The sequence below is a fragment of the Apteryx rowi genome, unplaced genomic scaffold, assembly GCF_003343035.1.
Source record: "Apteryx rowi isolate R43461 unplaced genomic scaffold, aptRow1 scaffold_12, whole genome shotgun sequence".
Lineage (NCBI taxonomy): Eukaryota > Metazoa > Chordata > Aves > Apterygiformes > Apterygidae > Apteryx > Apteryx rowi.
This window is the reverse complement of record NW_020447419.1, coordinates 1,317,082-1,329,816: the sequence shown is the minus strand read 5'-3', so window position 1 is coordinate 1,329,816 and position 12,735 is coordinate 1,317,082. Positions and strand designations below refer to the sequence as shown.

Below are 12,735 nucleotides of genomic sequence, written 5' to 3'. Positions count from 1 at the left end.
TATACAGAGYAGTCGTGTTCATGCCGAGTGCAAGCTAAGGAAACCGGCCCCGACCGCGGGCTGGGGTTTTATTTAGCCACCCACCTCGTCCCCTTTACAACCTTGCGCGACGCCGCAGCGGTCTGCTGGCGCGCGGCCGCGTCCCTTCGCAGCCCTGGCTCCAAAACCGAGAGCGGCAGCTTTCCTCGCTTGCAGCGACCCGTCTGACCTAGCCTGGAAGGGGGCAGGTCAGTCCCGGACGGTTTTGAGCTTTAAAAATCGGGTCTTTTTGGAAGGGCATCTGCCTGGGGCTGTGACACGAGGCTTTTTAGGCTGTAAACCGCATTTCTGAGCGGTGCCACTGCCTCAGCCGTTGTTCTGTTACGATATAGTTGCCCTTTAGGTAGATGCACTGTCATTTTTTTATTTATTTTTAAGTGCTGATTAACGTACGAAGCTAAAGATTCCCGCAGTTATGGTTCCACGTCTCAACGTGAGAGTGGGAGAAAGGACGAGTTCTGCCGAACGCCTGCGGTTTTTCACAGCTGCCGTAGATATCCGCGTACCGACAGGGATCCCTTTCGGGCCGCGCAGCGGAGGCAACGCGGGCGGCGGCTTCRGCTTTTTTTCCGCAGCGATTCCCACGCCCGCGGGGCGCGGATAAGCGGCGGGTGGCCGCCGGGGGGGAGCGGGGCCGGCGGCACCTGCCTGGAGGCGGCGCGGATAAGCGCACCTGGCCRCCGCCGCCCGGGATTCCCTCCGCTGCCGCTTTCGCTTTCCTGTTTCCAGACCCAGGCGCCGGTGGATTTTTTCTCCCGACGTGAAAGCGCAATCCTGTTTCGTTCTGCTCCCCGCCGGCGCTGTATAAAAGCGGGCGGGATGGGGCAGAGCGCCGAGGCCGCCGGAGCAGCACCGCGAGCCGAGCCGCGAGCCAGCCGCCAGGCGCCCAGGTGAGCACGGACGCCGCTTCGTCCCCCGCACGCTGCTTTTCCTTTTGCACCAGAGCCTTAGCCGGCTTAGGCGCTTAAACAGCAACTGGCGCAGCCGGGTGGATTTGCAGCCGCGCTTGGATTCACGGCCCTGCTTTCCCGCGGCCTCGGGGGGCTGCTCGGCGCCGCCGTGGGGGCCCCGGCTGATGCCCGCGTCCCCCGCTCAGTTCTCCTAGGCAAAATGCTGCTGCTGCTGCTGCTGGCGCTGGGGGCGAGCCTGGCGGGCGCCTTCCCCCACGACGCCCCGCGGACCRGCTGCGGCCTCTCCAAGTACCGCTTCCTCCTGCCCTCCGAGCTCAAGGCCATGCAGAAAATGAAGGAGCAGTTTGTGAGTACCGGCCGTGCCGGAGGGGTCAGACCCGGTTCGCTCGTGCCGGGTCCAGGCCTCTCGAGCGCGAGCGGCGTTGCGTGACGTCCCCCGAACGTTCGCCCTTGGCAAGGCGCCGGTTTTTAAAGTTGTCCCTCTTTGCTGTCTCACGCTTCCAGGAGGAGACCATGCTCTTATCGGACCGAAAATGCAACACCAGGGTTTTCCACCGGAAATGGAGCACGGCAGAGCTGTCGGTAAGAGGAAAAAAAAAAAAATGCCATGAGAAACCTCGGAAAGAGTGAATTAATTTTGCGTCATGCGGGGAGCTGAACAGCCCCCGTCGCCTTCCCCTGCGGGCTGAGAAACCGCATTGCCGCTGCCCGCAGGTGCCCGACCGCATGCTGCTGGTGGAAGCCGAGCTGGAGCTCATGACGGCCGTCCTGGGGCGCCCGGCGGCGCCCGACCTCGCCGAGACGCGCCTGCGGCCGCTGGCCTTCCTCGCCCAGGCCCGGGAGGACCTGCGGGGCTGCGTGCTTGCTTTGCAGAGCGCCGGCGAGGCTCCCGCGCACCAGCCCTCGGGGAGGCTGCGGCACTGGCTGCACAAGCTGCAGACGGCCAAGCAGACGGTAAGCCGGCTCGCCCGCTCCCGTGGCTTTCTTTTCGGGAGCGCGGGGCCCGCCGTCACCTGCCCTTTCTCGCCACCGCAGGAGACCGCCGGCTGCCTGGAGGCCTCCGCCATGCTGCACCTCTTCCAAGTGCTCAACGACCTGAAGTGCGCAGCCCTCCGCGAGCACTGCACCTAGCCCCTGCCGCCCGTCGTTTAAGCAGTTTTTATTTATGTGAGCTCAGGGAACCGTGTTTTCAGGGTTTTTTGGGTTTTTTTTATTGACTATTTATGGATGCCTTAGGAAGACGTGAAGAAGTGCAGCTCCCGGAAGAGGTTCTTCAACGGGAACCAGCACATGCCTTGGATGTCCCTGTTTTGCTGGTTTTCAAAACACGGACTGTTTTTTAAGGAAATCTATTTTTGTACCTGCTATTTATTGTGGACCGTATCATGGGGTTTTGCGTGTATAGATAAATTATGTTTTATATGCTATTTATCATGAGAAARAAAATAAAAGCAGATAACACTCTGACAAGCTAAAATCATGCTTTTACTGCGTTTTGTTATAATATTGTCACTCCAGAAAAGAGAACTACTTGGGGGGGCAAGGAATGCGAATTTTGAGTGTTGGCAAACTGGCAAAACCCCTGGTTGCCTCTAAGCAGGCAAGAAGCCCCAGGGCCACATGAACCTGGGGGAGGCCACAGCCTAAGATGATGACTGCAGCCGGTTTTCGGACTTGGGGCTGGAGCGATTTCCTTCCTGGTGCTTTCCTTGCACCCTCACCTCCCGAAATTGCCCTGCGGCTCTGCTCCGTTGCTTCCCGCCGCGGGAGGCCGGCGGCAGCAGCGGAGGCGCCCGAGCTGGTGGCTGCAGGCTCAGGAAGGACGAGAAGGTCTCCTTGCGCGCGGGGTGCTCCTCCGTGGAGGACAGAGTGACCTCTCCARCCACGTGCGACCCTGAAACCAGAAGCACTGGGGGAGAAGCATCGACACGTTATGCAGAGCGGCTTCGCTTTGACACGGAGAACCCAGAGGCTGGGAAGCSGGGCTCCTCGGGAAGCGATTGCAAGGACCTTATCAGCCAGCCTCGTCCCCGCTGCTGGGACATCTGCTGCCACCTAATGTTGGAAACCACCCCAAYGGCAATTAAAAACACTAATTCGTGGCGCTGCATCTGGGCACCCTTCAAGGGAAAGCACCATGGGCGGACAAGATGGGAGGACATGTGAAGAGGCATCCAGCTCACCTCTCTTGCTGCCCGATTCACGTGAAAGCCCCCCAAAGCAGRCCCGGACGGCAGGTCTGCTATTACGTGTTGGCTTTTGCCTTTATTTTTATTTTTTTTTAGGTTAAAATGAGGTGCAGCTCATCTCTCAAAAAATCCTTGCAGGAATCCTTTGCCCATTCGGGCCGCGCGTCCCCAGGAGCAGCCCCAGACCTGTCGGGCAAAGGCAACTGCAATCCGTGGCTGCCGAAGGGGGGGGGGGGGTGATCTTTCCACGCCACTGCGCTCCCTCCAGCATCCCCTCGCCTGCCTCCAATCTGCAATCTCATCTGCCACCTTGGAAGCCTAAAAGGCTGTGAGCCACGAAGGCTGGGGTGAAGGTGCCCTTTTTGGGGAGGAAATCCTGCCAAAGCCCCAAAGGGTTGAAAGCCACCTCGTGACTCCAAACGGATCAGCTTTAAGGAACAGGCACCTCTCCCACCAGTTTGCATTGGCTCCCTGGTGTCAGAAAACCATTGCAGCGATGAAACTCGGGGCTGGGGAAAAGCAGATTTGAGCAGGGCTCATCAGCTGCTGTGCCCAGCCGTCTGCCCTGGCTCAGCGCATTGCCTTAAGCTTGCTGGTGTGACGGACGGGGGTTTGCTGTGGACAGGGCGAGAGATGTGCTCTTCTGCATTAGCTTTAGTTCAGATACAGCAATAAAGGCAGACTGCCCTGGTTTTGCTGGTTGAATTGGAGTGATTTCCCAGAAAGGGGGGGGAAAAAAGCTGAAATCAAGCTCTGCACCTACCCCAGCCCAGTCAGGGCTTGGCCCAGCTGGGAAATTGCTGGCATCTCTTGCCCGTGCTGCTGCGGCTCACCCCAAAGYGGGGATCGGTGGGAAGGGATGGACRTGTCTGCATGAACCTTCCYGAGAGTTTTGGGCATCTCCCGTCTTCCCTGAGGAGGGGGCAAGCTGTTGTCCCGGACCGGGAGCAAAAGCCGAAGTGTAGTTAGGGTGATGAAGAGCGGCAAGACGAAGAAGACCACGGGTCTTTCCCTTGAGAGCCACCCTGCAGATATTCATTGCCCACCCTCTGCATGCTGGCTTGTCTAAGCCAATCTCTCCTTACAACTCCAGGGTCTGGGAGACATCCACTGAACCAAGCACTGGTCACGCCACTGGTCCGTAGCTCCCGTACTGACCCTGATCTCTGGCCCCCAGTGCAAAAGAAGCCTAAAATGATGGGTAGACAGATGTACGTTCGTTTGGGCAGTCGGGGGAGCTTTGTCGGCAAAGCCGTGCTGGGAAATGACACAGATGAGTCAGGAAAGCAGCAAGGTGGAACAAGCAACTGGAAAAAGAGCCTAAAAGAGCCTTAGGACAAGGAAGTGACTCAGGGAAGGTTGCACCGAGGCAGATGCTGACTAAAACGGAGTTTGCGATTTGTGGCATCGTGGAGAAAATAGCGGTGCTGGGGAAGAGGCTGAATTACCTCCTGGGAAACGYGATGGCCAATGCTAGGCGAGAAGACAGCTCTTGGTGGCAGGGTGCCTCCTCTCTGCTGAAGGGTGCACGGCATCTCATTTCAGGGGTGATCTTGGCTCCCCTTCAGTAACTTGTGGGCAGATGGTGCTAAAATCTTGTTYGCACCGAGCCTCGGTCCTCCCACATCAGGGCACTGAGGGCTTGGGCTTTGGGGGAGGGGGGAAGCCATGGCGGTGGGAGTTTGGGCTGAAGGCCGGCTCTCGAGCTCCTCTGGCCGCCTCCGCCCTGGAGCGGACGGGGAGCTTTGCCCCTCGGCCAGCCCCGGCTCGGGGCAGCAGCACTCTTGCCCTTCCTAAGAGGTCTGTTTAGCAGTCACCAACACGAATGCAGCTTTACACTGGCAGAACTTGGTTTTGAAGAGGGAGAGTTTTTTTTTTTTTTTTTTCTTTTGCACAAGAATCCTGCAGGATTTAAAATCGCTGAATCCCACAGGACAGAAATTGGATAAAGCCCTGTGGGACTGGGCAAGTGCCTGCGCATGCTCCCTGAAAACCCCTCCTAACGCCTGTCAGAAACCGCAATAACTGGCTAAGGTGAGGCACCAAAATTAACTGCTTGCCATTCTTCTTTATTGAGGTTTTTGCGCCACTTCCAGCATCACCTAAATATCCTGGTCCTGCATTTATGGCTAAGACGTAGTGGTGAGATCTTGAGTGTCTTCAAGAGCTGTGTGTGAAACGGAGTCTTATTTCGGTAAGGATTTTTTTATTACTATTATTTCATGCATATGTGTAGCTTTGCTTCTGCTGAATGAGCAGGGTAAAGGTCTACCAAATTAGAGAAAAGGCAGTGGAGTTTGTGACACTCCTTACTTCTCGTGGGAGTTTGTCTCGGAGCCTGAGGAAGCTCAGCTTTCTCTTTGCACCAGTCTCCAGCGGCTAAAGCTCTGCAGCTTCCCAGGGAACCAGGGACACGGCCAGCACGGGGCAGGCAAAACTTCTGCAGGCAAATCAACAAAGCTGAAAGCAGAATTTCACTGATGTTATCCATTTCTGCATCATAAACTTCTGCTCCAACTCCCCGATCAGAATCCAAGTTTATACCACGTAAGGAATAAATGTGCTCTCACCTTTTAAGGGGGGGCATTTTTCAAGGACGCTTGACGCTGTGAGGAATATGAAAATAAATTGCTGCTACTGTTATGAGAACACATTGATTTAGCAGTTTCCTCTTGCCATTCTTCCCTACGCACGAGGAATAAATAAAGCCCAGACAGTAAGAAACCTACTGGGGACTGATACCGGCATTTCACCATCAATCTCTATAGCAAGTCACTCGGTACATCACTTTTATTAGTTTTTAAATACATTAATTTTGTGCTGGAGGTTGCTCTGGGCCAGACAGCACGCGAGCAGCCGGCACCGGGGGGCTCCTCCCTCAGGAACTGGCAGCCCACGGTCTGGCCCCAGCTCAAGCTTTTTGGTTCACGGGCTGAGACTAACTCGCCGATCGCCCGCTGCCAGGTGATGGGGTGTTCGCGGGCCGCCAAATCTTGTGATGCTCCCACCAGGGAAGAAAGCGGCACGGGCRGCAGCAAGGCCTTCCTATCAGGAAAAGATTTGTTTAGTGTTATCCTACTCCTCTTGCAGGGGGGAAAAAAGAAAACAACCCTATTCATACTTTAGTGGAACAGCTACTCTATGCTGCCGTTGCCTCCTTACACTTGAAAGACATCATGTTGCAGTAAAGACTGAGACTCGAGGATGGAGGGGAGGAATAAAGACCTGATGGGGGAAAAAAAAATCCCATTTCTCTAATTTGAAGAGTCCTTGCCAGGGAAACTTTGTTTTTCTGCAGCAAGCCCAGAAAACTTGTTTCTGAGCTATAAAGTGTCTATTGGAAAAAGTCCTGAAGTGGTGGAGAACCAGCCCTCTGCCGCACTAGGAAAGATGCTGCAGCTGCCCTTACCGGCTTACAGCATGGATATTCTTCCCCTCCTCTGGTCTGAATTTCTTTAAAATCGCTGTCAGGGATGGCTGGCACGCATGGTTTTTCATGCATAACCCCTCCTCTTGCAACACATCAGAGTGAAGGAGCTCAGTCCATGTGCTGTCCATTGCATCTTTTTTTTAAATTTGCTTCTCCCCATAAAAGCTGGGGGCTTCCCAGCATGCTGTCTGTTGTAACCCAGCTTTGCAGGTGCAAGGAGGCAGGGGTTAATCCCAAGCACAGCGTTTACACCCCGGCGCTGCTGAGCATGTCCCTATGCTCACAGCGCTTTCCATGCCTGCAAAATGCTGCCTCCTCTGCCTTGGTTACCGTCATCTCAATAGCCTGCGGTGTCAATCACCTCTCCTGACCGTCCTAACCGAATTGTAGCTGAGGGTGATGCATAAAAACCCTACAGTCTGCTTCGTAGAGGAGCAGGTGCCTGGGCTCCAGCGCTGTTACGGGAAGGCATGTCCAGCTAGGAACAAACCAGGGCCTCTTTTTAAAGGAGGATAAAAAAGAAAAAAGTCTTGGGTTAACCATCACGCAATCCAAAAAGCTGAAGCAGTAACCGCATCCCCCCGTCGCGGTCCTGTGCTCCCTCGCAGTTTACCTCCAGCTCCAAAGGTCCAGGCTGTCGCTGGGGGCCACGATCATCATCGGCCCACGGACACAAACGTTTTGCAGGCAGCCCGTTTCAGGAGAGGGAAAGAGAAGATTATTCTGACAAAAGTCAAGATTAGGACCGGTCCAGGCAGAAACCCAAACCTTCAAAGAACAAGCAAATAAATAAACAAACAAAAAACAGTGTGGGGTTTTTTAGCTTTTGTTTTTTCCTGGGSCTGCAGGCCAAACCTGTCTTTGTAACCTGATTCTGAGCATTGTTTTAGCAGCGCCCAGGGGAACCAGCAGCTAAATTCCAGGTCAATGCAGTCTCTGATAGGTATCAGCAGTTAGACATGTCCATTGATTTTTATCAGCGAGTTGCATGGTTGCTTGTTTGCTCTAAACTACACATCACATCTCAGCTGCTTGGTAATCACCATGAGATACAGCCCACGGGACTGTTTCATTCCTCTCTCTGCATGTTTCTCCTAAGATGCTCTGCACGCAAACTTTCCACACCATGCGCGCTTATTGACTAATGGGAAGCCAGTCCTTATTGCAAGACTGGCAATTAATACGACTTTATTAAAGCTCTTCACGGAAAAACGCTCCGACATTGCCGTGATGACCACAATACAATTACAAGGATCTGCTCTCTTTCCAAAAGGTTTGCAGCAGACGCAAGCTGAAGCGCGCGGGAGGCAAAGCGTCACACGCAGCGGCGATCCAACGTGCCTCGCATCGGTGACATTTACTTTTCCTTGGCCTTAGGGCTCTGATCTGGCAGCTGTAATACTGTGCGCGCTGATTGCCATAGTTACTGTCACAGAACGTCGTCTCGGTTCTCAAATTCCGAAGCCAGTTTCAGGTCTGGTGTGACAGGTCAGTCTCTAACGATTTCAGTCTAAAACTCAAACACTCTTGTTAAGAGAGGGAGGAGGGAAAAAACCAGCGTGGGTTAAATCCCAAGAAAGAAACAAGCTGGGGAAAAGCAAAGGATGTTAGTGAGCACGTATCCTGCCACACCGGAGATTTCCGTCTTGCGTGCTCACTGGCCTTGTGCATGTTCAAACACTGCATATTGTGTGATACCACCTTGCTTTTATCTTCACGCTTAAAATCAGATGCCCTTTCTAAGAAGAGCCTTATAGACAAGATAGATTCTCAACTTCTCTCTGTATAAAGGCCCAAACGTATGTGTGGCCTTCTCTTTTCAAGGTTTACTTTCTTGCTTTTCTGTGGATGAAATCTGTGATCTAGCTTTTCTGGTTTGCTGAGCGCTTCCGAGTACAAACGCCTAACTAGCATCTCTTCTGAGATCAGAAAATCTAGCGCCAAAACAGGAGGCACCGAGTAGGGGAAGGTTCTTGTGGAGATTTTATCTTTTAAGTCAAACTCCGGATGAATACAGAAGAGAAAAATTGAGCACAGAAAAGTTTTGCACTCTGTCTGGAGCACTCTGGAAATGCAGGTAGCATGGGTTTACCTTTGTTTTGTAACAGACCAACGGAAAAGAAACGAAGGAGCTGTTCATAGCCTGTGCAAACCTCCTTCCAAACTGCCCATCTTCTGCTCTCATACCCCCTTTCTCAGAAGGGGTTCAGCGGATGGAGGTGGAGACACCCTGAATCAAAGCTCTGGCTCTGATCCTGGAAAATTCACTGGTCTTGCAAAACGGACCTTTATTTTGTATCTCTGAGAAAGACCCATTTAATTGGAGTGTGTAATTATCTCCGTGGTTGGGTCTTCTGACTTTCATTTCAGGTTTAGAAGGGACAGCAGCTGGCATACTTACTCTGAGGTATTTATAGACGTACCTGATGCTACTTTATTATTAATAGTATTACACCATTGAGAAACGGCACGAAGGTAATCGTTCTGATCTTGCGGGACCTCCTGGACCAGGAACAGCAGAAGCACACGCGGGACTAGCCCACGAGGCCAATGTGAGACGACTAGCATGACCACTCGCTGCAGGTACACAGGAACACTCTGCCTGCAGACATGCCCAGCAGGCAGACGGGAAGATGAATTTTATTGCCCTGGGATTTGCTTTAGAGCAGTGATGGGAAAGGCTAACGATTTTGCCCTAGCTAATGAGAAAGATGACGCCACAGACCAGTCTGTGTGGATGGATCCAAAAAGGAGAGATGGCGTAACCTTCATAGGAGAGGAAAAGGTTTGGCGGTGGGGTCTGGCAGAAGTAGGAGAAGACGTAGGCACCTCTAGTGCCATGTGAGTAACGTGCCCTCTCTCCTGCCCTCCCTTTATAAATGCTAAGGACAACAAGGAATAAAATGCAGGATTCTCTTCGCACGCACCTAGTAAGCCTGCTAAACTCTGCCCATCCATGCTGCTATAAAAYGTTGCGTGTTAGTGCACAGAGCTGCTGCTTGCACCCTCCCTACCTTCCTCCAGCCACCCATTCTGCCCTGTCTGCAGAGGCTTTCCCGTGACGGCTCCAGCTCCTGCGAGAGGCAAGATGTCAATACCACAGGATTATTTTTGTGCTTTCTCTCTCAGCTGGGATTCACCGCTATTGAGCTGGGGTCCGTTGTCCTTTGAGTCTTGTCCCAAGCTGTGCCTGCCTTAAGTCACTTCTTGGGCATCTGGTGGCCTAGTGATCCAGCTCATCCAGATCTTCCTCTGGCCAAGGCGGTCACAGTCACTCAAAGGCTGGCCACACATGGCACGAAGGCCAGCTGGCAGTTCGCACCTCCCAGCCAAGCTCCTCATGTCCAGTAAAGCTGACAAAGCAGGAAAACAGCACACAGCTAATTTGCAGGGTAAAGGAGCAGCTTCCAGCAGGAGAAGGCCAAATTTCTTAATTCTACATGAGACACAATTGTATCATCGTCATCATACGTGCTGCTGTTCTCTGGTCTAGCCTCACTTCTGACTGTGAGCAAACTCCACAAGGCATCGGAAGGGGCACTGGGGTCGCTCCAGTTTTACTTTAAAAGCATTCCTTTTAGGAAAGTAAGTTTTACACTTCGCCAAGCAATTGCCAGCTAGTGAAGTTCCTTGCTTCCCTCTTGTCCTTTTGTTACTTCATTGTTTTTCCTTCTAGTTTTGGAGGAACTACGCCAATACAGCCTCCTGAGTTTTGGATTTGCCTCAGGGGTCAGAAGCCTTCTGAGGCAGGGACGCTCCTACAGGAGATAATATTTATTCCTGAAGAATCATTATACAGTTCATATCAGATCATCCCTGACGTGTGCATTAGAGAAGTCTCCAGGTTCCAATAGACACCTTTTAAGCCCTTTTTTCTTAATGCTGCAATTTTTTCACCTGCTTCTGTCCTTTGAACTGAGCAAACAGATATTGCTGTGTTGTGATTGTGTGCGCAAGGATCCTAAGGACCCACAAGGCGCCGTGTTGTTCTTTATGTCAGAATCCGACTACTGAGTGCAATCATTAAMTTATGTGTCAGCTAGGAATACCAGTAATGCCAACATTGCTAGGTGTGTGTGCTAAGAAACGATGTTAAACCAGCAAGATACAGCATTTTTCTTTTCCTTTTCATCTATTGTCYGACACTAAAACATAGGTATAACTCACTTTTCTATCTTCCCTGTGAGATCAAAATGCAATAGTAGGATAGGAATTAATATTGCAGACAGTTGTTATGTGGATGAGAAAAGGATTTAAGTTTTAAAGTTAGTGGAGATAGCTTGCAAGCTTTAAAAACACATGAAAGCAGATCATGTTAAACTAGATGAACTCTCAGTTTTAGCTCAGAAAGTAATCATGTTACCAGCCATGTTCTCAAGTTAAAACCCTTATGAACCACAACTGCTGATTTCCGTTTGTCCCCCAAAAGGAGCCTCACTTCAGGTTTCTAGCATCGTTCCCCACACTGAGCAGCACCAGCACTGAGAAAATACCAGTAAAACACAGATAGATTTTGCTGTGCTGACTGAACACCTGCCTGCCACTGCTCCCGCACTGATGACTGCTTCTCTGGTGCATCTGTGTGGTACAGATTTCTATATTATTTTTCAGTGTATGGAATATGTTTGGATAAGGAGTTGGAGTTTTAAAAGTAAAAGCATAATAAGCTCTGTTTAGAAAAGCCACATGGAGTATTATGATAACATTCTCTTTGTTCCTGACTTATGATAATGATGATGATGATGATGATGATGATATTTCATTAGTGAGAACTCATGCAATTGCTCATTAAGGCAGGAACTGGTATTTTCACGAAAAGTGGACTTCCTCTGCTTCATGCCCAACAAAGTGAAGCATGTTAAATGAAAGCATGAGAACAACACCAAAAAGGACACGCCAAGCCATAAACGCTCTTTAAATGGTGGCATAGTTTGAATTCAACACATTTATGTTTCCTCTTCTCTCTAGCTTTAAGAACAGTGACTCAGCCCAAGATGAAAATGGTTGGATGATTCTCTGAAATCCAGCAGAGTTGAAATCTTGGTTTTGTTTGGCACACCAGCTGATGTCTGGAACTGTGCAAATTCTTGCCATGTGAAATGTGAAATGCTTCCCAGGTCAAAGAAACAATGATGGGAAAATAAAATATTCCATAATGTGCACATCAACCGAAAATGGGGTCTATTAACCATTTTGAAATAGTCATGAGCATTTGTAGATAATAACTAATATAGAGATATAAATATAGATGTAAATATAATGATACCAAATTGCTTTATAAACTACCAGTGACTGTTTCCTAAGGTGCTGTGTCTTTGGGACTCCCACCACTTCAGCACCTCTGAAAATCTCATGTTTTGATGCCACAAACATGCAGTGTGGAACCTGATTTTGGGCATCCATTGGGAAAGCCTCTGGGCTTCTGGAGCAGGACCGAATTCCCCCAGATCAGCTGGTACTTTTGAAAATTAACTTTTGCAAATCAAAGTCCTCTGCTTCGTGTTAACAGAGTCTGTGTCAAGATGCTGGTCTCCTCACCTCTGGTTGATGGAGAGATCAGCTTGAGGAGTTTCTTACACTACGCTCCTCAAGTCTCAGTGATAAAAGGAGATCAGAGAACAATGAGAAAAATCCTCTCAAACATGAAACAAGAGAAGGAAAAAATATGAGTTGAAAAAAACGTGGCAGYGGTAAGTGTGTGCGCGCGCATGCACACATCCCATATGATACATGTTTTGTGTATATACTACATGTTCATTTCATTTTTACCAGACTAGATTTTGGGTGTGTAGAGGTGGGACACAGTAAAAGTAGGAGACTCTTGCTTCCAGTAAACAGCACTGCCATTTCTCTGTCTAGACTTATAACAATATTGCCTGAAGAAAAAAAGTAACCAAGCTGTTGGTTAGATTAATCTGATTTTCAAAGACTTTTCTTCATGCTGTAGTAACCTGAAATAGTTAAGTAGTTCCAGAAGGTCACTGAACATCAGGCTCTGAATGTCACTCATCACTAATAAGAGGACCTGGCAGAGAGTGCAAGCAGGTATTGGCTTGGCTTTAATTAGTCTGTAGAGGAGGAAGCAGTTTGTTGACAACCCCTTAATGAACTGCCTCATAAAAATATTTTATTAATCCCAGCGCAGGTCACCGCTATCCGGCATTAA

At 50.6% G+C, this 12,735-nt stretch overlaps 1 protein-coding gene across 1 annotated transcript; it reads left to right on the top strand.

Annotated features, from left to right (window-relative positions):
• Positions 1-1,149: 1,149 nt before the first annotated feature.
• On the top strand, positions 1,150-2,081 carry LOC112976546 (interferon lambda-3-like). Its single transcript, XM_026087926.1, has 4 exons — positions 1,150-1,296; positions 1,455-1,532; positions 1,665-1,904; positions 1,986-2,081. The coding sequence occupies exons 1-4, from the start codon at positions 1,150-1,152 to the stop codon at positions 2,079-2,081; spliced, it is 561 nt and encodes a 186-aa protein (XP_025943711.1).
• The last annotated feature ends 10,654 nt before the right edge of the window (positions 2,082-12,735 follow it).